The sequence below is a fragment of the Sciurus carolinensis genome, chromosome 12 (assembly GCF_902686445.1).
Source record: "Sciurus carolinensis chromosome 12, mSciCar1.2, whole genome shotgun sequence".
Taxonomy (NCBI): domain Eukaryota; kingdom Metazoa; phylum Chordata; class Mammalia; order Rodentia; family Sciuridae; genus Sciurus; species Sciurus carolinensis.
Window position 1 is genome coordinate 29,281,938 of NC_062224.1, and position 27,577 is coordinate 29,309,514.

Genomic DNA, 27,577 nt, shown 5'->3' on the forward strand with positions numbered 1-27,577 from the left:
CCTGTGCATGGTATGTTTTTCCCCATCCTTTCACCTTTAGTCTATGGGTATCTCTTTCTATGAGGTGAGTCTCTTGCAGGCAACTTATTGTTGGATCTTTCTTTTTAATCCAATCTGCCAGTCTATGTCTTTTGATTGATGAATTCAGGCCATTAACATTCAGGGTTATTATTGAGATATGATTTGTATTCCCGGTCATTTGGTTCATTTTTTAAATTTTATTTATTTTTTTTATTTTTTGACACAACTTGGTTCCTCCTTTATTTGACAGTTCCTTTAGGATAATTCCTCCCTTTGCTGATTTGCTTCTTTGTTTTTTATCTCTTCCTCATGGAATATTTTGCTGAGAATGTTCTGTAATGCTGGCTTTCTTTTTGTAAATTCTTTTAGCTTTTGTTTATCATGGAATGATTTTATTTCATTTTCAAATTTGAAGGTAAGCTTTGCTGGGTATAAGATTCTTGGTTGACATCCATTTTCTTTCAGAGCTTGAAAAATGTTGTTCCAGGCCCTTCTAGCTTTTAGGGTCTGGATTGAAAAATCTGCTGATATCCGTATTGGTTTCCCCCTGAATGTAATTTGGTTCTTTTCGCTCACAGCCTTTAAAATTCTGTCTTTATTTTGTATGTTAGGTATTTTCATTATAATGTGCCTTGGTGTGGGTCTGTTGTAATTTTGTGTACTTGGAGTCCTATAAGCCTCTTGAACTTGATTTTCCATTTCATTCTTCAGATTTGGGAAATTTTCTGATAAGATTTCATTGAATAGATTGTTCATTCCTTTGGTTTGTTTCTCTAAGCCTTCCTCAATCCCAACAATTCTCAAATTTGGCCTTTTCATGATATCCCATTGTTCTTGTAGATTCTGTTCATGATTTCTTACCATCTTCTCTGTTTGTTCAACTTTGTTTTCAAGGTTAAATATTTTGTCTTCAATATCTGAGGTTCTCTCTTCCAGGTGTTCTATCCTATTGGTTATGCTTTCTGTGACGTTCTTAATTTGGTTTATTGTTTCCTTCATTTCAAGGATTTCTGTTTGGTTTTTTTTTTCAATATCTCCAACTCTTTATTGAAATGATCTTTTGCTTCCTGTATTTGCTCTTTTAACTGTCAATTGGTGTGATCATTCAATGCCTGCATTTGCTCTTTTATCTCATCGTTTGCTTCCCTGATCATTTTAATTATGTACATTCTGAACTCCCTTTCTGTCATTTCTTCTGCCATGCTGTCGTTGGATTTTATTGATGTACAGAGAAACAACATGTATCCCATTTGTTTACAATAAAAAAATTAATTGGCCTTCTATCTAAAACAAATCCATAATGGAAGAGAAGATTCAAGACTACCAGAGTCCACATTAAGTTTAAGGTATGGTTAGCTCGAGAATGTAAAACGAGAGGAAATACTTTTTGAAATTGTGAAATGTCATGTACATATTTTCATTTTGCATTTATGTAACGAAAGTCATCCTCTACCTTGGACTTAAAGAGAAATCCCCCTTGTGTATGAAAATTAGTTTTAAGTATATTTTAAATCAACAAATAAAAGTTGTATGGATTTATAGTATATAATGAGGGGTTTTGATTGATGTATATACTGGGGAACAATTAAATCAAGCTAATTAATCTATGCATCATCTGTTATGGTTACCTTTTTATTTGTGTTGAGGTGAGAACATTTACTACTCTCTTAGCAGTTTTCAAGTATACATTATAGTAACTATCGTCACATGCAATACAATCGATCTCAAAACTTATTCCTCTTAACAAACTTTTTACCCTTTGACTAACATCTTTCTACTCTCTGCTTCTGTTATTTCAACAGAAATATTTTTACATTCCACACATAAACAAGATCATGCACTATTTGTCTGTTTGTGTCTGGCTTATGTTGCATAATATGATGTACCTCCAATTCATCTAAGTTACCACGAATAACATAATTCCCTTTCTTTTTTTTCTCGCATTATTTTTAAAGTTTAATTATTTATTTTTTAAAATTTTTACAGACTGCAATTTGATTCATTGTACACAGATGGGGTACATCATTTTGTTTCTATGGTTGTACATGATGTAGATTCATACCATTCGTGTAATCATACATGTACATAGGGTAGTGATGTCTGTCTCATTCCACTATTTTTCATACCCCCTCCCTCTCATTTCTCTCTACGTAATCTCCATTCTTCTCTCACTCCCCGCCACTAATCCCCATTTTATATCATCATCCACTTATCAGGGAAAACATTTGGTCTTTGGTTTTTCAGGATTGGCTTATTTCACTTAGCATGATATTCTCCAATTCCATCCATTTGTTTGCAAATGCTATAATATTATTCTTCTTTACGGCTGAATAATATTGTGTATATATGCCAGAGTTTCTTTATCCATTCATCTGTTAAAGGGCATCTAGGTTGGATCCATTATCTAGCTATTGTGAACTGAGCTGCTATGAACATTGATGTGGCTGTATTACTGTAGTACGCTAATTTTAAGTCCTTTGGGTATAAACCGAGGAGTGGGATAACTGGGTCAAAAGGTGGGTCCATTCCAAGTTTTCTGAGGATTCTCCCCACTGCTTTCCAGAGTGGCTGCACCAATTTGCAACTTCATCAGTAATGTACAAGTGTGCTTTTTTCCCCACATCCTTGCCAATATCTATTATTGTTTGTGTTCTTGATAATACCTATTCTAATTGGAGTAAAATGAAATCTTAGAGTTGTTTAATAGAAGCTGAGGCAGGAGGATCTCATGTTCAAAGACAGACTCAGCAACAGTGAGGCACTAAGCATCTCAGTGAGACCCTATCTCTAAATAAAATATAAAATAGGACTGGGGATGTGGCTAAGTGATCAAGCACCCCTGAGTTCAATCCCCAGTACCAAGAAAAAAAAGTTAAATAGTATCCCAAGTGTATATATGGCACATTTTCTTTATCTATTCCTCCATTGGTGGACACTTATCAAATGACATAAATTTGCATTTCCCTGATGATCAGTGTGATGTTGAGCATTTCGTTTCATATTCTTGTTCACCATTTGCTTTTTTTCTTTCTTTCTTTTTTTGTACCAGAGATTGAACTCAGGGAAAATCAACCATTGAGCCACATCCCCAGCCCTATTTTTTATTTTTTTAGAGATAGGGTCTCACTGAATTGCTTAGTGCCTTGCTGTTGCTGAGGCTGGCTTTGAGCTTGCAGTCCTCCTGTCTCAGTCTTCTGAGCAGCTGGGATTACAGATCACCATTTTCTTTTGAGAAATATCTATTCAGGTCCTTTGCTTAGATTATGATTGAATTATTTGTTTTCTTGCTATTGAGTTGCTTGAATTCCTTATATACTTAAGATATTAACCCATTTTCTTCCATTCTAGAAATTGTCTCAACTCTGTTGGTTGTTATCTTTGCAGTGTAGAAACTTAGTAATTTGATGCAATCCCATTTTCCTATTTTTGCTTTTGTTGCCCATGTTTTTGGGGTCATATCCAAAAAATATCAAGAACAATATCAAAAAATTATTCCTCCATGTTTTCTTCTACTAGTTTTACAGTTTCAAGTCTTCCACTTCAGTCTTTAATCCATTTTGAGTTGATTTTTGTATATGGGGTAAGGTAAGAGTTCTTCTGCATGTAGATATCCAGTTGTCCCAAGATCACTTATTGAAGAGGCTATTCATTACCTATTGTGTGTTTTTGTCATCTTTGTTGAAGATTGGTTGACTGTAAGTTCCTGGATTTACTTTCGGGCTCTCTATTCTGTTCCACTGGTCCTTGCACCTGTTTTTATGTAAGAACTATGTTATTTTGATGACTATAGCTTTGCAGTACACTGTATTTTAAAGTCATATGGTGTGATGCCTATAGCTTTGTTCTCTTTGTTTAGGATTGATTTAGCTATTTGCTGTCTTTTATAGTTCAATACAAATTTTATGATTGTTTTTCTATTTCTGCAAAAGTGTCATTGAAATTTTAATAGGGCTTGTATTAAATCTATAGATTGCTTTGGATATCATGGCCATTTTAACAATATTTATTCCTTTTACTTCATGACCACAGGATACCTTTCCATTTATTTTTGTCTTCCTCAGTTTCTTTTATCAGTTTTTCACGGTCTTCAATGTACAGATCTTTTATGTCTTCATTAAGTTTATTTCAAAATATTTTAATACTATTTTAACTGATATTGTTTTCTTGATTTTACTTTCATGTAGTTCATTGTTAGTGTATAGGAATGCTGATTTTTGTATGTTAATTTTGTATTCTGCAATTTTACTGAATTCAATTAGTATTTCTAACAGTTTTTTGTTTTCTGGTAGAGTCTTTAGGGTTTTCTGTATAGAAGACCATTTTTTTCTGAAAACAGAGATGAGTTAATTTCTTCTTTTCTGACTTAAATGCATTTTATTTCTTTTTCTTGTCCAATTGCTCTGGTTAGGACTTCTAATACTCTGTTGAATAGAAGTGGCAAGAGTGAATATCCTTATCTTGTTCCTTCAACTTTTCACCATTTAGTATGATGTTAGCTATGGGCTTGTGATAAATGGCATTTATTGTGTTGAATTATGGTCCTTTAATAACTATCATGTTGAAAATTGTTATGAAAGGATCAATGTTGTCAAATGTTTTTTCCTGCACCTACTGAGATGATTATTTTTTTTTCATTCTATCGATGTGTTGTACCATGTTTATTGTTTTGCATATGTTGAAACATTATCCCTTGCATCATAGGGATAAATCTCACTTGATCATGGAGAATGGTCTTTTTAATGTGCTATTGAATTCGAGTTACTAGTATTTTGTTCAGAATTTTTGCATCTCTGCTCACCATGGATATTGGTCTATAATTCTTCTCTGGTAGTGTTCTTGTCTGATTTTGTTATCAAGATAATGTTGGCCCTTGGAAATATTCTCTCCTCTTCAGTTTTTTGGAAAAGTTTAAGAAAGATTGGTATTAGTTCTAATATTTGAATGCACAAATTTATTACTGTGTATTTTAACGGGATGCCAAATTTTACAAATTATTAATAATTATATCCTCCTTGTCAGACAACAGAAAGATCAGAGTTAACGGGACCAAAGAACCTATAGAGTTTAAATCGAATCAATGGTTTGGAGCAACAGTGAAAACTCACAAAGGAAAAGTTGTGGTGAGTACCAAATGTGTGATTGTGGTGTTGCTTTGGAATGACAGGTGCACTGACATGTTGTAATGCTCATATTTAGAAAAATTCCTTTACCCAGGAACATATTAGACTTTCAAAGGCAAAGTTATTGACTTCCTAAAGAAATTCAGTGCTTAAAATTAAACAATCTAATTTAGTGTTCATATCTATAGGAAATGAAGCTTATTTCCCCAAAGAGCAGTTAGATACTTTCAAATGTTTCAAAAATAACTAAGAAATATGAAAAAGTAAGAGTTAATTATTCAGGACGTAAGTAGTTTATTGATTAAGATTTAAAGATCTGTCTAAAATTTGACCAGAAAAACAAGAACACTCCTCTAGGGGTGTTAAACAATCTAATGCAGTATCACTGATTCTTTTTAGAATAAAAGCCAAGCTTTCTTTAATATAATAATTTTAGAAACTACTAACTACCTGATTTTATGATCTCAATAATGCTCTTATAGTGGAAACTCTCAAATAGATATCTTTTTGTTTTAAAATATTATGACTATGATTCTTATTCTCTTATTGTTGTAAATAATAATACATGTCTAAGTTGTTGAGAAATAAGTAACCACTGAATTAATGTGAAAGATTTTTTAGGTTAGTGATTTTTTTTAACCTGTTGGTTTTAATTTCTTTACAACAATACAGAAATAACTTTGCATTTTAGAATTTGTTTAAACCTATTTGAATTACAGTTTAATAAGAATAAATACCTAAAGAGATGGCTAGTTTTATTTAGTCTGTGGTTAACCTCCCCCAAAAGATTTTGATATAAATAGGGGAAGTGCAAAATATAGTCTTCTTTAGTTAGAAATCCAACATTTACAACGCACCCCCTGTAGAATTGTATTTGCATTTATATAGTTTTCTTTTAGAATTGATAAGATCTTTTAAAAAATTCTTTAGTGATATATGGCTTATGAGAATTACCATTGAAAAACTAAGTCCAGGGCTGGGGAGATAGCTCAGTTGGTAAAGTGCTTGCCTTGTAAGCACAAAGCCATGGGTTCAATTCCCAGCACCACAAAAAAAAAAAAAAAAAAAAAAAAAAAAAAGAAAAACTAAGTCCATTCTAACGACTGTTTGGGATTCAAAATATCTTTTGGGCACTTTAGTTTTTTGAGTCTTGAAATTTTATCTGTAGCATGTAATTTATTCAATATTTGTAAGAACCTCCAAAACTATTGAAAAAACAATAATATGTTCATATTAAGAATGTTTTATTTTTGATATGCTTACATTTTTAAAATTATGTGATGAAAAATAGATAGTGCAAAGTGTATTTCCTGTTAGTCTTTTCTTTCATTTGAGTGTCGAAATTTAGCAGAATGAAGAATTAAATTCTACCCTGTGATGCAATTATTAAAATTAATAACTAGCAATGAAAAATAATTGATTATAAAAAATGCTGCCTACAGAATACCCATGTATCATGGGTATACATATTAGGTTTAGGTCAAAACCTAAACATATCATATAAGTGAAACTAAGCAGATATATAGAGAGATTATATCTTTATCATCTGTAGTAACCTTTTAGAATGGACATCAGTGAAGGACTGGATACTATCAGGCCTACAAATGACTCTCACTGCCCTTACTCACCCTGTGTTTCACCATTCATACTTCGCATTGAATTTATTAACCAGTTAACTGACAGTGCCCTAAGACAAGGGAGCCTAGAGGTCTTGGAGATTTGGGGGCACTGGGCAAGACTTCATATTGTATAGAAAGGCAAAACCACACAGCCAAAGTTGCAGAAAGGTGATTGACTTGAGAATATGGGTTGTCTTTGCTAAAAGTAGTTATGTATTGGACTAGAGTGTGAAGGATACATTTAGAAGCAGAAGATGACTTTAAAATCTGACTGTCTGCACTTATCAAATGAGAAGATAGACTAGTAGCTCCACCTTCTAGGATTCTGCAGTTCTGTGTCCTTAGAAATGAGGCTTGGACAATTGATTCAAGTTAGCAAAACAGAAGTCAAAAAAGTTGCCTATGTTTTGTACACATTTACTGCCTCTCTCATTCCTAGCAACATTAATATTAGTTAAAGTGGATTTCATTTCTATCCTTTTAAAGAGCATGCTCTCGTCAGAATCTAAATTCTGAGGAAGAAACCAGAGTATGTCATTTAAAAAAATAAATCACATTTTTCTTACTGTTGTTTAAATTAATTTTTGTTGGTAAAATCCCTAATATTACATAAGATAATTCAAAGGCAACTCTATCTTTTCACCACAAATTATTCCTAGAAATAGCACCATAAGGTAGAGTATAATAAATATGTCTTATTTTCTCCAGAGGACCATTCCTAAAATTAGAAGATGTGGGTGAGGCATCAAATAAGTTTCTAATATGACAAATTAGATATCATAAAAACAAAGATATGATAACTAATGCATAATATTTTAATATTGTAAAATTATGCTTCAGTTCCTATCTACTGGGTATGCATTTAATTTAATTCAACATGCATTTATTAAGAAACACTTACATGCAAAACTCTATGTTAAATGCTATTAGCAGTTAAATAAATTCCAAAAGAGGCTCCAGTGTGTGAGCAAATGTATAACATGCACCCTTATCTAATTTACCACTTTATAGATTAGCTGGAAATAAGCATGAACATTTCATTTCCAATCCTTTGGGACTTTGCCTCCTTAGAATTGAGACTGCATTTATGGAATGGCTTGGATAACTTGCCTCTTTTATTTTTTAGCAGTGCTGGGGATTGAACCCAGGGCCTTGTGCATGCAAAGCAAGTGCTCTACCAACTGAGCTATATCCCCAGCCCCGATAACTTGCCTCTTTCAGAAAGGTGGTCTGTGGCCTTTAGAGTTTATCAGAATAAATTTCTCCATAATAAGAAGAGTCAGAGCGTTGAATTAGTTCACATTCAATGTTGATACCTTGGAAATGCTTATAGGTGCTTTCTGAATGACTTTTTGATTACTTCTTATAAAATTGCTAAGACAGGTGGAAGACACTGTCTCTTACCTTCAGTTTTGCTGTGCATAAAAAAAACACTAAGTGAAAATAAAGCCCAAAACACCGTGATAAGGAGGTATTATGTCTAGATGGAAAGTCATTATTTAAAAATTCATAAGAAGCAACTCAGGCAATCCACAAAACAGAGGTTTATAAACTTTCATGCATTCTTTGATTTGGAAGTCATTTTTTAAAAATATGACAACTAAACAAAGAGAAGAACTCCTCATTTTAAGACATCACAGTGATTCATTCACTGTTTGAATGATCATTTGCTTTCATGTAGGTTCAATTAAAAATAAACAAAAAGAAAATATGAGTTCTTTGCTCTTAGGAAGTAATTTTATTTTGCCAGTTTACTTTTATTTAACTAAAATTCTGTGGAGGAGGGCTCATTCCTTCGTATGTTTAATGTTTGGCAGTTATTGTGTATAATCTTAAAAAGTAACTTTGAAAGTTTAATTAACTCTGTCAACCAAGGTGCTCACTAGGATAATGAAGGCCAATTAATTCGCCTGACAATTTAGAATAGTAGGTCCTAATTTTCAGTACATGAATTGATAATTCAAGTCAAGCTGTTGTTTAAGAAAACTACTCCCAGGAGAGAAGGGAGAAGTGCTGAGAAGTGATATTGGCCAAATTTCATTGTAATATTGTATGCATGTGTGAATATGTAACAACAAATTCCATCGATATGTACAATTATCATGCACCAATTAAAATGTGGGGAAAAAAAGGAAACTATATCAGAAATATGTTTATTTTCTTTGATGTTTCATAGGCCTGTGCTCCTTTATATCACTGGAGAACTCTTAAACCAACACCAGAAAAAGACCCAGTTGGCACTTGCTACGTGGCAATTCAGAATTTCAGTGCCTATGCTGAGTACTCCCCTTGTCGGAATAGTAAGTTATGTTTGTCCCTCGAAACTGAACTCTAGCTCGATGGCTTTTGTAGTATAGATAGAAGTGCAGGTAAGTTCAAAACACCAATAATACATTATAACATTATGGGATAAAGAGAGGAAGGCATAGATTATTGACAGCTTTGCAGGATGTCTTGCTGTGATAGAAAGGCCAAGTTTCAGAATTAGGCTGATTCTTTACCCTGTTTTTGGAAATTCAGTTTTTAGATATTCTGCAGTGGAATTGATTGGTTCCCTGTTTTAGGTCTGAAACTGTCAGTTACCACTTAAAATTTAAACATTGTATTCTAAAAAACACTGGCGGCCCACTCTGCTTGCTTATGGGAAGAGTGGTGTTGGTCAGCATGCTGGGCCCAACTCAGCATCAGCATCCTGTCTGGCGTGTGTTCTCAGGGGCTGTTGCTTTGATTGGCGGACACTTTTCTCCTTAAGGTGTTGAATCTCCCCCATTTTTTCCCCCAAAAAAGACGCTGTACACTTCGAGTCCAAATCTCTTCTGGCAGTTCTAGGAATCATCCAACAAAGCATCTTTTAAAGCAAGGCTGTGAGTGCCATTTTGGAGGCATTGCTGTTGAATCCCTTTATTTTGTAGAATATCCAAGGTCTCTTGAGATGGCATGATGGATGGATAGATTTTTCTTTCTTTCTTTCTTTTTTTTTTTTTTTTTTTTTTTTTTTTTTTAGTGCTGGGGAATGAACTCAGGGCCTTATGTTTGTGAGGCAAGCACTCTACCAACTGAGCTATGTCCCCAACCCTGTATGGATAGATTGACTGATTATCTGCTTAGAGTCTTTTGGGGAACTCTTCTGTTTTTCCAAGTGGCAAGTAGATCAGTGAGATTTGTGGACAAGCAAACAATGAATTTTGATTCTTGTTCTTAATAATTTAGCAAACAACATTGGAGGGAGGAAAATGTCACTGGAATGAATTTTCTAGAGACTGATGTCAGGATTTGGGTTTTTTAAAAAACTCAATCCAAAGTTAGCTTAACTCAAGCAAATGTTCCTCACTTTACATAAATATTTTTAAAATACAAGATTTTGGGGAACTTAGTGAGCATTTCTCTCAAAATAATCAATGAAAAGAACTGGTGATGTAGCTTAATGGAAGAGTCCCCTGTGTTCAATCCCTAGTACAAAAAAAATAAAATAAAATTCATGATTAATCTAGCCAAGATAAGATGAGAAATAAAAGTAATATCAAGATAATATCAAACAAAAGAGCAAATATCAGGGCTGGGGATATAGCTCAGTTGGTAGAGTGTTTGCCTCGCAAGCACAAGGACCTGGGTTCAATCCCCCCCAAAAAAGAGCAAATATCAGAAATAAAATAATTAAGACAATTAATGTATCAGGGACATTAGAGAGTTAAGAGAGAGGTCACCGAATTTTACATCTCTAAAAACTGAAAGTGGAATTTATTTTTAACCCTGAAGGGTTTTGATGAGGATTTGGACAGGGTAAAGACTATAATTTTCTAAAAGTTAGCTGAATAAATAGTCTGTGGAATAAGGACTTTATTGTAAACAGCGTTATGAAGGTTCTTTGTAGATAACAAGATTTCATTATTCATTCAACACATGTATTGAATACATTAGCACTAACCCCCTACATTTAGGGGATACATCAAAAAATAAGAGAAAAACAAACCCTTGTGTCCAAGCAGTTGACTCTCCAGTGGGAGAGACAGACAACACACAGGTAAATAAATAAATTCAAATATAATATCAGGTGGGGAAAAATGCTACCAAAAAACATAGCAAGGCAAGAGAGAGAGGAGTGATCTGGGCCTGGGGGGACAAGAAGAAGGGAGGGAGCTCCTTAGACTCAATGATAGGGAGGAATTCTTTTAGCAAGTGGCAGTTGGGGCGGGGAGGGGAGCAATTTCCCAGGCACAGCCATCATCAAGAAGAGGCTGGCAGGCTCACCTTGGAATGAACCCACCATTTGACCCAGCTATCCCACTCCTCGGCCTATACCCAAAGGACTTAAAATCAGCATACTGCAGAGATACAGCCACATCAATGTTCATTGCGGCTCAATTTACCATAGCCAGATTGTGGAACCAACCTAGATGCCCTTCAATTGATGAATGGATAAAGAAACTGTGGTATATATATACAATGGAATATTACTCTGCCATAAAGAATGATAAAATTATGGCATTTGCAAGCAAATGGATGAAATTGGAGAATATCATGCTAAGTGAGATAAGCCAATCTCAAAAAACCAAAGGAAGAATGATATCGCTAATAAGTGGATGATGACACATAATTTTGGGTGGGAGGGGTTAGTGTTAGGGTTAGAATTAGGGTTATGGAGGGGGGCAAGAATGGAGGAAGGAAGGACTGTATAGAGGGAAAAGAGGGGTGGGAGGGGTGGGGGGAAGGAAAAAAATAACAGAATGAATCAAACAACATTACCCTATGTAAATTTATGATTACACAAATGGTATGCCTTTACTCCATGTACAAACAGAGAAACAACATGTATCCCATTTGTTTACAATAAAAATAAATAAATAAATAAATAAATAAAAAAGAAGAGGCTGGCAGGCTCACCTTCCATTCCAGGTGCTTGGCTCTTGGGTTTGGTAAGAGGTCAGTGTCGTTAAGCCCAAAAGCTTCTTGTTTCATCATTGCTTACACCTGTCCATCTCACATTTTGTATGAATCTAGCCTTGTGGGACACAAGTTTCAGTGTGGGTTTGAAGCTCTATTTAACTGTAAGTTACAGACACTCACATCTTGAACTCCTTTCTAGTGCCGATTTATTTATTCTTTATTTTCCTAAGTAGAAGAATAGCCAACAAAGGCAAAACAGAGCGCGAGCTGAGTTGCAGAATGGCTGAGTAAATGGCCAAGAATGTTTTGGACTCTGATATAACCCACAGTTTTCACATCCTCAGGGACTCCCTTTTCCTACTTGTACTTCTTCCTCTTTAAATCATCCAAAGAGCAAACTTCCTGTCATGGCTAAGAAATTCACAGTTCATTAACACAAAGCCAGCTTGTTCATGAGCATATGGCCAATATCACAGAACAGGAACATCAGCAATATTATTTTCAAAAGAGAATTTAAAGAAGCATTTCTGGTTCATTCTGCACCACAAACCCACTCCATGACTGTGAGCAATGTGGGAACTAACCTGTTCCTTCATATTAATGTGGTATCTTCAGCTCTTATGGTTATTCACCATCCCAGTGAGAAGAATTGACACACACTCCAATTTTACTTTGGATGCCAAAAACTAGCATCAAATGAACAGTATCCATCCTCACATTCCAGATTTCACTGGGACATAATTAAAAAGTTCAGAGACATTCTGAAATTCCAGGAAGAAGGATGCCTTCAGCTCTTATAATAAATCATAATTCAATCAGAAAAAAGAAATGGCTTTGTGGAGGAAAGAACTTCACATGCTACTCCAATTGCCACTCAAAATAAACATTTGAAGTTGGTTATTTTCTCAATGAATTTTTTTAAAAATTAGGGTTTTCTCTTCATCTTTTTCAGTTTCTTGTTTTAAAGCAAAATAACTTCAAAGAATGATCATGTTCCTTTCCTGTTGAATACTTTACAGTATTAAGAGTTGATTTTTTAAAAAAAGGTTTATGCATCCAATTTTAAAAAGACACAGAAGGGAAATCAGGAGAGTAGAGAAAGGGGATCAGAGCGAGGGAGTGGGGTAGGGAAAAGAGGGAGGTACTAGGGAATGAAGTTGATCAAATTATGTGCGTGAATGAATAAGTCATAATGAACTCCACAATTGAGTATAATTATAATGAAAAACAAAAATTTTTTGTGTATTTAAGAATACATTATTAAGTATATTGAGTAACACATGTAGATTCACATAGTAGTATATCATGCATTCACATGTACTTCTAGATGTGTATGAATATTTACACCTATGACCGTATAGAAACTGAGGTTATATAGATGAACTTTTAGGGAACTTAAAAAATTCATAACCATTAGTCACAAAATAAGGTCATAGAAGAAGTAAATAATTATGTCACAATATGTTGTATGAGGTAGAAAATTTTTAAATGTAAAAAAAAATTTAAATCAAAAAGAGAGAGAGAGAGCTCTGGAAGAACTGATGATGACAGTGCTAAAATTAGCTAAGTACTGACCAAAGGCAGGAAAAAAAAAAAAAGGAGGACAGTCTAGGAAAAGCTGGAAGGACCAGATCCATTTCAGAAAGCTTCTGGAACAGGCCCACATCCAGCCTATGAGTGTTTCCTGTGATGATGTGTGTTTCCTTTCCTGCCCTCTCATTTCAGTTTCCATTCTGGAACATTCTTGATTTAAAAAAAGAAAAAAAAAAAAAGAAAAACAAGTAATTAATAGCATGTTTATATCTAGCTACACACACACACCCACCCACACACACACACACACACACACACACACACACTTTTTTTTTTCTTTTTGAGAGGGGGTACTGGGGATTGAACTCAGGGACACTCCTCACTGAGCCACATTCCCTGCCCTATTTTGCATTTTATTTAGAAACGGAGCCTCACTGAGTTCCTTAGCGCCTTGCTTTTGCTGAGGCTGGCTTTGAACTTGTGATCCTCCTGCCTCAACCTCCTGAGCCACTGGGATTACAGGCAGGTGCCACCACGCCCAGCCCATATCTAGCTATATTAACTATTAAGATTTCCCCTACTTCACTACATGTTGGCTATAATTTAAGCACTTTAGAAGTTACAGAAACTTTTAAAGTACAAGTGAATAAGCAGTACATTTCTAATCTTAATGTCATAAAGACTTTTGATAACGAAATTATTGGACTCCTGCTGGTCTGTGTATAATTTTCAAAAGTGTACAATGCGATCTTTTTGGACATTCTGATAGTGAATAACACTGAACAGAATACAAAACATACCATTCCTAGAGTGTCTCTTTCGTGAACATCAGCATTGCAATGTACCTGTGAGTCATTGCAATCAGAAATGGAATTTACCAATTTATCTAAACATAGAATAATCTTAAGTTCAGTTCTTAATGAAAAGCACAAAAATGGAAATCTTTTTTTGGTGTTCTTCCAGCCGAAAGCAAGAACACAGGTGGTCTTTCTCCAGGTATTTCTGTTAGGAGAGGCAGATGTACGAGAAGGAGTAGCAAAGATGAGACCTTACTGCCACATGGGCAATTTGAAACACAGTCCAAGGGTGGAAATTTTATTTCTTCCAATGAACATGATTTGTAAAACCCAGTTTAACTCTTGTTTTTTGATGTATTCCCTAAATGTAGAATAGTACTCTATGTGAGCAGTAGATCCAAAAAGATATTATTCCTATTGCTCTTACTATAGAACCACAATGATATTTGAGAATAAGAAAATACATGGAAACATAGTTAATAAATTACTTGGAATGAATTTTTAAATTAAAGCACATATTAATCATTTTAGGTTGAGAAGTCTATAGAGAAAACAAAATATCTTGAACTGGGTATTAAAATATATCTTAGAAATGATGATGTTATATAACAGTTATATATCTTGATCTTTCCAGGCAATGCAGATCCTGAAGGCCAAGGTTACTGCCAAGCAGGATTTAGTCTGGATTTTTATAAGGTGAATTCTTTTAGTCTTGCCGTTTCTAACACTGCATGTGGTTTGTTGCTCTTTAACTGTCTTTACCTCCCATGCCCCTCCACAATAGCAACAGCCAATGAACCTTAGGTACCTGTGTATCCATCTCTGGCAACTTTTTAAGATTTTTTTCAGTTGGCTCTTTATTTCTATAAAGGAATCTATGCACATGACAATCTACTGATATAACCACATACAATGACATACGTACATGAATACCAGGAAAAGCAACCATCTTCTTTCCTATCCCCGTAGCAATTGTTTGTAAATGAAAATCTCAAAAACTCAGAAAAAAAATGTGTTTCTGAATGATCAGAAGAATCTATAAATTATTTTATCTCTTAGCTGTGACTGATTTGTTTAAACATATGAAAATTCACATATCCTTTCACAAAATTAGAAACAGAGATGTCTAGTACAAATACTTGAGGACAAAAATTCTATGGTTTTGAAATAGAAATACAGCAGAAATTTTTCATGGACATATGTTGTTTGTCTGTTCATTGTATTTTCTGTCATTGCTTTTTTGTTTTGTTTTATTTTTTCCCCACAGGGAGTTACAGATTTAGGGTACCAAAAGTGGGACTGTAAGCAGATGAAAACATATTTATACTTTCTAGTCTGGAGGGTTTGCTTTCTTTTCTGAGAAGGGGTGGACTTGCAGATATATAAGAAAATAAACCAGGCATTATTGAGACCTTGAAAAAAATCAGGACAGAATTTTCCTTTTATCACCAAGGTTTTTCAAAAGCCTGCTAAATTGTACCGCATTTAACATGCAGATGTTTTGTTTATCAGAGGCAGTGCCAAAAAAATGAATTTATATATTCTCAAGGGAGAGAGTTCAGCTTACCTGAGTCAAATTAAAATTATATAATATGATGACATAATAAGTAATTGAAAAGAAATTTAAAAAGGAAAGAAAATGACTTGCATGCCTCTGATACAAGAACTTCTTTGAAAAATCATCTTTTAATGAGAACAAATTGTTAGAGCAGTGCTTATTAGTAGTGATTTATCACCCTTTAAAATTTTTTCAGTGTTTCTTTTCCAATTGTTCCTGTTGCTGCTTCTGTTTTGCAGAATGGAGATCTCATTGTAGGAGGACCTGGAAGTTTTTACTGGCAAGGTATGTTCTGTTAGGAGAGGAGAAAAGCACATTTATCATTACTAATAAGGAGTCAACTGTTGACTTTTGATTACATTAATATTATATCCCTATTCATAGCTTATTCATTAAAGCATCTTATGATTTGTCCTTTGTTGAAGAAATGCTATTTTAAGATATTCTTGCAACTTAACCATTCATTTCTCCCCCAACAACTTCCTGAAACCACGCCAGGTTTTGTGTTAAATACTGGGAATACAATAACGTGTGAAAACAGACATGGTTTTACCTTCACAGAGGTTAATACCTGGGGAAAGATCCAGACGTCAATTGAATAGTAACATGAGCACCTAAGAAACTCCAGTCATGACATACACAGGGAAGGAAAGGGATGTATGTCATGATAGGGCCATGAAAATATAGGAGGCTTTTACAGGATGCCTGCAATAGGTGAGCTTTGTATTCCGATCATTGGCTGACCGGGAGACCAACCCAGGTGCAAGACAGCACCTACCCAAATAGGGTAACTCCCTCTAGTTCTTTTTTGTTTGTTTGTTCTATTTAGTTGTACATGACAGTAGAATGCATTTTGATTCATTGTACACAAATGGAGTACAACTTTTCATTTCTCTGGTTGTGCATGATATAGAGTCACACCATTTGTGTAATCATACATGTACATAGGGTAATGATGTTTGTCTCATTCCACCAGCTTTCCTTCCCCCAAACCCCTCTCTTCCCCTCATTTCCCTCTACACAATCCAGTGTTCATCCATTCTTCCCTTATCCCTTCTCCTATTATGTATCAGCATCTACTTATCAGAGGAAACATTTGGCCTTTGTTGTTTTGTGTGTGTGTGTGTGTTATTGGGAATTGAACTCGGGGCACTTAACCACTAAGCCACATCCCCAGCCCTTTTAATTTTTTAGTTTGAGACAAGGTCTCACTAAATTGCTTAGGTCCTTGGTAGACTACAGAGGCTGGCCTTGAACTCGTCACCTCCTGCCTCAGCCTCCTGAGCCACTGGGATTACAGGCATGAGCCATGGCACCTGGCTCTTCTAATTCTTATAAATGTTCTGCATAGGCCAGCAGCCCAAAGATCAACTAATTTGGAAGCAAGCAACCCTGAACTGAGATTTGAACCTTAAGTAGGAGTTACATAGGTGAAGAGAGGAAGGACTATTGGCAATTGTCCCACAGCATAAAAGAGAACAGTGCAGGTGAGAACAGAGGAGAGTCAAGGTGACTAGGATTAAGAGAGTAGAGTAAGAGCTGCCAGAGATGTATGGAGTAGTCCTACCCACCACGGAGGTCTTGCAGGCCAAGGTAAACAGCATTGTCACTGTCCTACAAACAAGACACCGCTGGTGGGTTTAGAGAGTATAAAAGGGTGGGTTTAACTGGAGTACTGAGGTGGTGGTATTTATCCTGAGAAAAATGGGAAAGTGCTGGAGAATTTTATGCATGGCATGCTATGATCAAATTCATTTTTTAAGACCATCACTCTGGCTACAATATGGAAAGCTGATTGGAAGTTGGCCAAAGTGAAATATTAGTAAACTAGTCATAAGATTGTTATAAAGTTATAAGCTAACTATAAGTTTCTAAGTTCAACTAGCTATAGGTTTCAGGTGGACATGTTTGCTCCTTAAGAATAGAGATGTATATATTGAAAAGGAGGAAAAAATTGCCAGACATGGTGGCACATGTCTGAAATCCCAGCTCAGGAGGCTAAGGCAAGGGTATGGCGAGTTGAAGGCCAGCCTCAGCAACTTAGTGAGGTCCTTGGGAACTTAGCGAGACTCTATCTCAAAATAAAAATAATAAAGGCCTGGGGATGTGGCTCAGTGGTTGAGTGCCCTGGGTTCAGTTGCTACCTGCCCCACCCCCAAAAAAGGAAAAATTTACAATATACCTTACCCTGAAGGCAAAATAAATAGCCTAAATGATAGATTGAATGTATAGTGGTGAGGGGAAGAAGAATGTATAATCAGAAAAATGTGAGATTACTCTCCATTTCTGTATGATCTATCAAAATGTATAAATGTATTCTACTGTCATGTAGAACAAATAAAAAATTAAGAAAAAAAAAGAATATGTTACTAACTTCTGCAACTGAAAGGTTGTGGGTGGATACTACTTGTTGAGTTACAGAACATTGAAAGAGCACAGATTTGGAAGGAGTTGGAAAGAGAAGTTGTTGAGTTTGCTTTTGGTTATGTCGAGTATAGAAACATCGGACCATCCAAAAGTTTTTCACTTAAGTATTTAGATATCAAGGCTTAAGTTCTAGGAAGATATTGTGGGTGAAAGATAACCTTATGTCACTTGCATACTGGTAATGACTGAAGAATACAGAGAATTTAGAATAAATCTTGGCTATAAAGTTCAGGATAAAATAACAGTAGAATGTGAGACAAATGTATAGATGAGGAATACTTTTTTTTTTATTAAATGGAAGAGACTGATAATATTTAAAAGTCAATGGGAAAGATCCAGGAAGATGAGTTTATGATAAAATTTTATATGAAATTGCTCTTAAGCTTAATTCACACACGTAATAGTGAATATTCAATGATTAACATTATGGTCTTTAAAGGTTATTTTGCAAACTGAACAACATTATATGTTTTGCAAGAGATAGATATAAAATTATGTTTATTTTTCAAAGATTATCTTCTAATTCACTTGGTTAATTTTGCATAATCCATTCCTTTGTTTAAGTTGGGGAAATGTCTGATATAAATGATTTGGTGTAAATCAGTTCTGGCAAGGACATATAGAAATATTAGAGATATATAATTCATTTTTATACAGGCTTAAAATTATATTTATAGAACCAGCTGAAGGAAAAAAGCAAAGGCAGAATGTATGTGGGAGGAAGGGAAGGGGTTACAGAGCTTTAATGCAAAGAAAATTGGCAAACTCTACAGATATTGTTCATAAATCCATGTGTAAACACCATTGTCTAATAGCAGAACAGTCATTTCAGTCCTGGTGACTTGGGAATATGTATGACTTCGTTTGAAAGTTTTCTTTTTTTCTTTTTTTCTTTTGGACTTCAAACAGAAAGATTGTGGGAACTTTTATGTGTGAGTTTCTAAAGAATAATTTGGCTTCAAAATTGATGTTAAATATTAGTCTTTTGAAAGCATTTCTCCAGTTTTCTTCCAAAGAGCTTGTGATCACACTTTTGCCCTAGATGTCCATAAAAGATGTGAATGCATAGAAACTATAGTGGAAAATAGCTATCTGTTACATTCTCACATACCCCAATACTTCATATTTTGAGACTTTCAAGAGTCTTTATTTGGGAGAGATTAGCAGAACTTCTTATCGTATCAATGTTGAATTCCTTTATTGCTAAAATTCTGAATCTCATTGAACCTAGATGCTTCCTACTGTCATCATTTTATGCTTTCTCAATATATTTCAGCATAAAAAGCAAACAACTCAGTGATCATGTGATTCCTTCCTTTAACTTAAGTGATACGTTTACAGTCTATTGAATATAAGTAATTTAGATTTAATACTCCATCTGTACTTCACAGGATTACAAAAAAATCTTGTTAGAATGCCAAAGGAGACCTTGGTCATCATGCCAGATATCCTACTTGCAAAATCATGTGAACTTAGAGAATGCATTCAAAGGCTTTGAGCCTCATTTTCCCCATTTATAAGAAGTGATATTAGGTTAGATGATTTCAAAGTTTCCTTCTAGCTAGAATATTCTAGAATAAAAAATTTAATTATGTAAATTGAAGGTGAAGGGAGTATGTATGCTGCAAGCAGCAGGAAGACATAAAACGTTGTTGTTCATCTCTGGTCTTCTGTGCAACTATAATCAACTCTACCTCTCAGTTCTAGTGGCAGGATGGAAAATTTATCATCAAGAATGCAAGCAATTCCATGCTCACTTTCAAGGGAGCGTGTGGTTCTGGGTTTGCTGAGGGCCTGCCTCTTGCTTTCATTCAGTTAACATATTAATTTGTTTAAAACAGGTCAAGTGATCACCGCCAGTATTGCAGATATTATCGCAAATTACTCATTCAAGGATATTCTAAGGAAACTGGCAGGAGAAAAGCAGACAGAAGTGGCTCCAGCTTCCTATGATGATAGTTACCTTGGTGAGATCCATTGCTTTACATATTTTTTTCTCGAAGAACAAGCAGATAAAAAGTAGAGGCGAATCCCACTGATTTGATGTCATGTGTCATCTCATATAAGTTTTTTTTCCTTATTAGTTTAGAGTAAATGCTTAGCTTTTCTCTTTAAATACAACTACCTTTTTTTAAGTCATGTTGTATATTTACATAATTTGAGCAGCTATTTTGTTTGTTTTTGTGCAACTATTCTGTAGGATCCATAACAGTCTTTTGCATACAAAATAGTGTGCTGATAGTAGACGCCATCAGGGCTGCTACTGATGCTACAGGGACTACATGGTGGTGGCCCTATCCAGTGTCTAGATCAGCAACAAGAGATTTTCCAGCTGCTATAATATTCTCAAACTTTATCATATGCAAACCACACAACATCATTCCATCACTACTCTTTCCCACCTTTGGTATTCTAGTGGCATCTTGTTTGAAAAATTTAGAAATGGTAGTTACGTTTTACAAGAACAGCTAGTACCTCCTTTTGGAGCTAAGCGAAATTTGTGAAAAGTAATTACTAAAGGAATTAGGAAGCAGGACTTGTTGATGATCAGAAGTAGTTAAACTTGAGCAAAAAGGATATCTTTCAGAGTATCACGCCTCATCATGATGAATCGGCAACTCTTACCATGTAATAGCTGCCATTTTCAGAGCATGAAATATTCATGCTTTGAAAATTGACTTCAGAATCTGATTTTTTTTTTGCATGTTTCTACATAATGTCAGTGCATCTAGGACTTAGTATGAAAGTATTGAGAGTAGTGTGAATTGCTTTTCCCCCTTATTAAACCACTAGCTTTTATTTCATAATGTTGATAAAGATTTCTGAATAAAGAAGTACTATAGTATTTTTTCATTTCTTTCTAGATTATCTCATTTAGTCTGATTACAGCTTCTTTCTTTTTTTATTTTTAAACAGGATACTCAGTTGCTGCTGGAGAATTCACAGGAGACTCTCAGCAAGGTGAGAGAAATCACTGAACTTAAGTCATTCTAAAAGCATGGAGAATAGGTAAAATGACATGAAAAGTTCTTTTATAAATATGCTTTCTTTGCTATACACCATGTATATAAATGGAACCCCAAATATATAATGATAATATTTTGTGGAAAATATATATGTATTGGTATAGCATTTTCAGTCTCAATAAATTCCATAGGAATTGATATAAACCTTAAGCAACAAAATTAGGGCAGTCATCCTATGTTATGCAGGAAAAATATACAAATGGTTAAATGAATTAGACAATAGTCATGCTATTAGCAACAGATCAAATTTGAGAAATTAAGATCCCTCTTCTTACTTTAACTTCTAAGATATTATATTGCATGTGTCCAAAATGGACTCTCCATCTGACTCCTATAGCTCATGCCAACATTATTTCTCTTTTTCCCTTTGGAGGTGTGCAGTCTCAAAATAACAGCACAAATTAATGCCTATTCTCATATGTGACATGTATTCTCCTGTCCTCTGTTCTTCGCTTTGGCTGTTGGGTCTGTTTTCAGTCCTCTAATCCTGTATCCATCCCCATCTTCTGTTGGCCAAGTGCTTTTATTTATTTATCTCTTTTAAGCCAATTTCAGATGATGTCTTCTCCAGAAATCCTTCCTTAACCTTCTTCTGTAAACTCCTATGTTATCTTGCTTTTCTCTCTCCTATAGCATTTGCCATTCATTCATGGAGCTTTGTGTGTGTGTGTGTGCGTGTGTGTGTGAGTGTGTGTGTGTGTGTGTGCGTGCTGTGTGTTAAGTGTGGGACATGCAGAGGTGAACAAATGGTCCTTAATCTCAGAGTTTTCCATCTCCTGGGGTTGACAGATGCTAATGAACACAGAATACCTAATCTGAAATTGTGTGAAATATTGTGATAAAAGCCAATTTTGCATTCTAAAGTGTGTAAAAGATTGAAATTTTCAAGGAATTCATTTTGACTGGCTGGACTTTGTTACTAATAATGAAATAAGATTGGTTTAGAGAATGGGTGACAGGGCCCAGATCATGTAGGGTCTTGTAGGTCATGAAAAAGATTCTAGAATTTATGCAGAACTCATGGGAGAAGCCAGGAATGGTTTAAGCAGAGGAATAAATATAATCCAATTATGCTTGTGATCTGCAAAACAAAACAAAAAGAAAGGAAGGGAGAAAGCAAGCAAAGTGAACCACCACCCTGGCTGTTCCATCTAGCTCCTTGAAAGCAAGATTCATGCTTTTTTCTTTCTTTTTCTTTTTTTTTCTTTCTTTCTTTCTTTTCTTTTTTTTTTTTTTTTTTTTTGTTACTGGGAATTGAACCCAGGGGTGCTTTACCACTAAGCTACAGCCAAGTCCTTTTTATTACTTAGTTTGAGACGGGGTCTCACTAAGTTGCTCGTTGTTGAGGCTGGCCTCAAACTCAAAATCCTCCTGCCTCAGCCTCTGGAGTCACTGGGTTTACAGGCATGCACCACTATGCCCAACATGATTTTCTTTTTTTCTTTTTTTTTTTTATCATAGAATTAAGGCACTTATTGAAAAAACCCTCCAATATAGTACTCAGTTCTGACTCAAGGAAATTAGTGATTGATGCACATCAGCACTTTCTCAGGGAAGGTGGTAGAAAATAATTGTGATTTTCTATTGGATCTTGGGAATATTTAGAAAATGGATCAAAATTCTAAGGATATCTAAAATAAAATTTCTGTGAAAGCATACTACAATCACTTCACTAGGCCATTATGAAACCAAGGCTGTTCATATTCACTTTTACTTAATTGGACACAAGGGACTTAGAATGCTACAAAAACAGATTTGGTGTCCTCTAGATGAACGGTTTTTAATATGGAATCTTTGGACTGTTGGGTGTTTCATGGATGGGCTTCACTGGTTTTGAGTTCTTAAGAATTATGTATATGCAAAGTTTATATGTATTTGAATTTTTCTCTTGAGAGGATGAATAAGTTTCTTTTAATTTCAAATGTGTTCATGACTTAAGAAGATTTAAAACCTCTGATCTTATTTTGGAATCGGATGTGGTGAGCTAAGACCCAAGAAAGTGATCTGAACTTGACCCATATCAAGAAAGTAATTGTAATGGTAGAAAGAACATTGACTTGACAATTCTTGATTTCTTTTATTCACCAACTATGACCTCTCCAGTGACTGAATCTCTAAGCCTGAATTTCCCTATCAAAATAGGATATCAATCCCTCCTCCTTAGGGGTTAAATGAGGGAAATATGATAAATCACATGGTATATTGCTTATTTAAGAGAAGACTTTCAATGAATACTAGTCTCCTTTCTGCTTCTCACTGTTCACAAATTTCCAGGTCAAAGACCTAAATTTTTCCTGAGCATATTGCTGATATTAAGAAACTTCTGAAGGTTTCACCATGAGTTATTGGAACAGATCTAAGAAAAGTCCCCTATTTTCCCAAGTGAAAATTTGTGTAGTTGAGTGACAGTTCTAATTTGCCTTTGACCCCAGTAATTAAACTGTCCTAATCATTTACAAATGATTATAAACATCTTTAGTCAACATTTCATTTAATAGCTCCTTAGTGGTGTGGTCATGGGAGGTTGCAGATTCCAAAGTTACTGGGTTACAACAGTTGATTTTTTGGGAACAAGATTTTAAACGTTTGTGGGATATGAGAAGTAGTGGTTGCCCTACATCTCAAATGACATAATACCCCTGAAGCTGCTGGAGTTGACAAGTCTGACCCTGAAATCAGTCGATTCCATTATATTAGATTGTGGTTTGTTCTCAGTGTCAGGAGAATTTAATTAATACCCTCCAAAAAAAGATGACTGAAAACTGGACTGTGTACTACAAGTGCTAGAAGCTTCCTTGACTAGAACCTTATCTTGTTCTTCAAGAGCACACCTCACTTTCCCTCCTGTTGCTGTAGGTAGACTATTCACATGCTCTCTCCAGCTAACCCCTCTGCTGGGCCCCTTTTGCTGTTGGCCTCAGAGATGAGACTCCAGCAATTCTTGCTTTTCTATCTCTCGTAGAATCATTTCTTTCCTTTCTCCTGCATCATTCTCACTAGCATACAATCATATTGTTATTTCTCCCATTTTAAAAAAATCCACTTGTCCCACTTCCCCCTGCAGCTACGGCTTACACCTCTATTTTTCTGCAGTGAAAGAATTGTCACTTTTCTCCTCCTGTATTCTCTGTGTGACAGTTCCTCAGTTCCCTTCTCCTCAGCCTCTGCCTGTTGATCTGTGCTTCTTCTGATTTTGTCCAGCAAACCAGGGGCCTCCATGTGGCTCATCTTCCTTGAACCTCAGGAGCACCAGGTGGCCCAGATCCCTTGCTTCTCGTCTCTCCACTTGGCTTCCCTCCAGGGCCCTGGAAACTCTTTCATTTCCCTCACCTCACTGGAGTGACCCAGGACTAAATCCACGAACTGTTTCTACAGAATTCGAGTTCTCTCTTGGTAATCTCCTAGTCCTCATTTCTCCAGCTTAGGCTGATTTCCAGGCTCATGGATCCAGCTTCCTACTCTATCTCTAATGGAGTAGCTGCTATCCCAAACTTGATGTGCTGGTACTGAAGGTCTGCCATTCCCACAGAAAGAGGTGCGGTCCCCCATTGTTGCCCTCCCAGGGGCAACCTAATGGCAGGGTCTTCCCTAAGTTGCTCAAGTCAGATACCTTGAAAGTCAGCCAAGTGCTCTCTCACCATATCCAATCCATAATCAAATCCTGCTAATGAAACCTTCAAAATAGAACCAGAACCAGACCACTTCTTTCACTTCTTTCCTCCTGCGTATCTTCTACTCCGATCCAAGTTTCCATCATCTCACACCATTATTGCTGCATGAGCATCCGTTCAGGTCTCCCTGCTTCACCCATGCCCTCCTGCAGTCTGTCCTAAATCCAGAAATCAAGTACAATTTCAGAAACAGACGTTAGATCACGGAAATTCTTTTCTCCCGATGACTTCCCTACTCCTTCAGCCTATAACCCAAGCCTTTATGATGACCTAAACGGCTCCATTCATTGGCCTCAATCTGGCCTCATCTCTTGTTCCATTACCCCTCACTGGCTCTACTCAAGTCACTTTGGTCAACTTGCTGTTCTTTGAGTAACTCCAAACACACTCCCACCTGAAGGCCTTTGCCCTTGATGTTCCCTGTAACTAGAACAGACTCCTCCCAGAATCTACAATAATTATTTCTTCCTTTTCTTCAGTCTTTGCTCCAGTATTACCTAGTCACTGAGTCTCTCTTGACTACCCTAATAAACTGCATTTCCTTCCCCATCCTAACTCCAACACCCCCTCTATCAATTCATCATTTAACTTTTCTCTGCAACATTTATTTTATCCTATTATGCCATTTTATTGATTCTAGTTTTTAATTGACTGCCTTCTCCAACTAGAATATAAGCTCCATGAGACCAAGGCATTTTGTCTGTTTTATTCACTGCTATATCCTATGGTCACATGTAAATATTTGTCACCTGGGTAAATGAATTTACATTTGAAATAGCTAACATCTGATTTAAGTGAATCTTCCGGATAATTAATGCTAACACTATACACACCCAACTCTGTCAAAGCACAGAACATCAGATAACACTTAATGCAAGAATATGTGCTGTACCTTTAGGAGCTGTTTTGGAGGACAAGTAGCAATTTGGATAGACTAGGAATCTATTCCATGCCCATTTTCTTTAAATTATACTAATTTTAAACCCTAATCTAAAAGATAGTTTATATTTATAGAAATGAGAGCTGAAAAAATTTTTGACATAAGTCCAACTCCCATAGATTACAGGTGATTGGGAAAAATTAAGTTCAATGATTCATCTCAGGTGTGTGGCCGACCCATGACTGTAACCACTGTTTTCTGAACCTAAAGCCAGGCCACTGTCCACTGGAATATACTGCCTCCTTCCCGAGCGTTTTCTGCTCTACCATGGACACTTCCTCCCTGCAATACGCTTAGCTGCCATGTTGCCCAAATGCTCTGCCAACATTCCCAAGATTTGCACTTAGTTTTAGTGTGTTAGTGTCATAGAGCTGTACTTCTGTACCAGCAAAAGAAACACAAAAAGGTCCCCCTAGTGAATGCTGGCAAATCAGAATAAGAGTTCCAACTTAGAAATCGCTTACAGATTTGAGAAACCAGGCTGATGTTCCAGAGGAAGAATGGCCTGAAGACTGGTATGAAAACTGGAAAATCTCAAAGTTAAACTTGCTCTTCTGTTTTCTATCATCTGCTAAGAAATAAAAGCTAAAAAGTAATGTGAAAACCTGACTTTCAACTTTTAACCCTCTACCTGATGGCTACTCATTTTAAAAACACTGTCATTACCACTTATTTGATACAAAGCTTTAAATATACATGCAATGTCCCTTCTAAATGGCTATTTTATCCCCAGAATTGGTTGCTGGAGTTCCAAGAGGAGCACAGAATTTTGGATATGTGAGTACTTGAGAATGCATTCTAGAATAGTTCTTGTTTATGAAGAGAAATGTTGTCTTGCGAGCTATTTTTAAGTCTTCAAACCTTTTCTTTAATAATGAGTTCCTCCTATTAATTCATGCTGTTTGCTTACTGAAATAGGAAGGAAAACAAACGAGGTTGGATTTGTTCAGATCCATGTACAGGATAAGCTGCATGATTTGTGAAGCCAAGTATAAAATGAAAATGTGGGGCACTTTAAAAAAAATTTTTGCAAAGAGTCATAATTATCAAAGATTTTTAAATTATTAAACTGTCAGGATAGCAAGAACAAAGCATTAAACTAAGGTGGGATCTGGTGGAGCCCAGGGCCTTGTGTGACTACATAGGCCACACATCCAGGAAGCCGACCCTATCTGTGTGCATAATTGAGCAGCGTTGTGAAGGCTTCCATTGCTACAATCAGCACTTTAATATATCTCATGTGGTAGAAATAATAAGTCAATAGTGATTTCACTAGTATATTAGATTGCTAAGATTGCTGTGTAGAATTGTCACAAACACAGAGTGACTTTCATCAACATGAATGTGGTCTCTCACAGTGCTGAAGGCCAAGTCTGATCCAGGTGTAAGCAGGGTCCTGGTCCCTCCAACACCTTTAGAGGAGGATTCTCCTTGCCCCTTCTAACTCCTGCTGACTCTGGTTTTCCTCACTTTGTGACAGCATCTCTCCAGTGTCTGCCTCCAACTCTCCACCTCCCTATAGCCATAGCCCCTCTGTATCTAAATGTACCCCTCCTCTTTTTATAAGAATTCCATTCATTGGATTTAGGGCCAACATAAGATAATCTCCTCTTGAGACCCTTAACTAATTTCGTCTACAAAGACCCTGTTTCCCAATAAGGTCACATTCTGGAAAGGTAGACACGAATTTGGGATGGATATTAGGCAAGTCCATCATAACTAGTCATCATGAAATTAGGAAAAGAATATATAGAGAGTTTGTAAAAAGAAAAACATTGTGTTCTTAAATCAATTTTCTTTTTTTTTTCTTTTTTTATTTTTACAGACTGCATTTTGATTCATTGTACACAAATGGGGTACAACTTTTCATTTCTATGGTTGTACATGATGTAGGTTCACATCATTCATGTAATCATACATGTACATAGGATAATGATGTCTGTCTCAGTCCACTATCTTTCATTCCCTTACCCCTCCCACC

General features: G+C 35.7%; 1 protein-coding gene across 1 annotated transcript in view; it reads left to right on the forward strand.

Annotated features, from left to right (window-relative positions):
* Positions 1-27,577, forward strand: part of Itga8 (integrin subunit alpha 8) — a 178,277-nt gene that overhangs the window by 24,514 nt on the left and 126,186 nt on the right. The window contains exons 3-9 of the mRNA XM_047521245.1: positions 5,041-5,141; positions 8,937-9,060; positions 14,609-14,670; positions 15,772-15,817; positions 19,801-19,926; positions 20,876-20,920; positions 26,330-26,373. Coding sequence (XP_047377201.1) covers positions 5,041-5,141; positions 8,937-9,060; positions 14,609-14,670; positions 15,772-15,817; positions 19,801-19,926; positions 20,876-20,920; positions 26,330-26,373 — 548 coding nt within the window. The remainder of the gene's footprint in view (positions 1-5,040; positions 5,142-8,936; positions 9,061-14,608; positions 14,671-15,771; positions 15,818-19,800; positions 19,927-20,875; positions 20,921-26,329; positions 26,374-27,577) is intronic.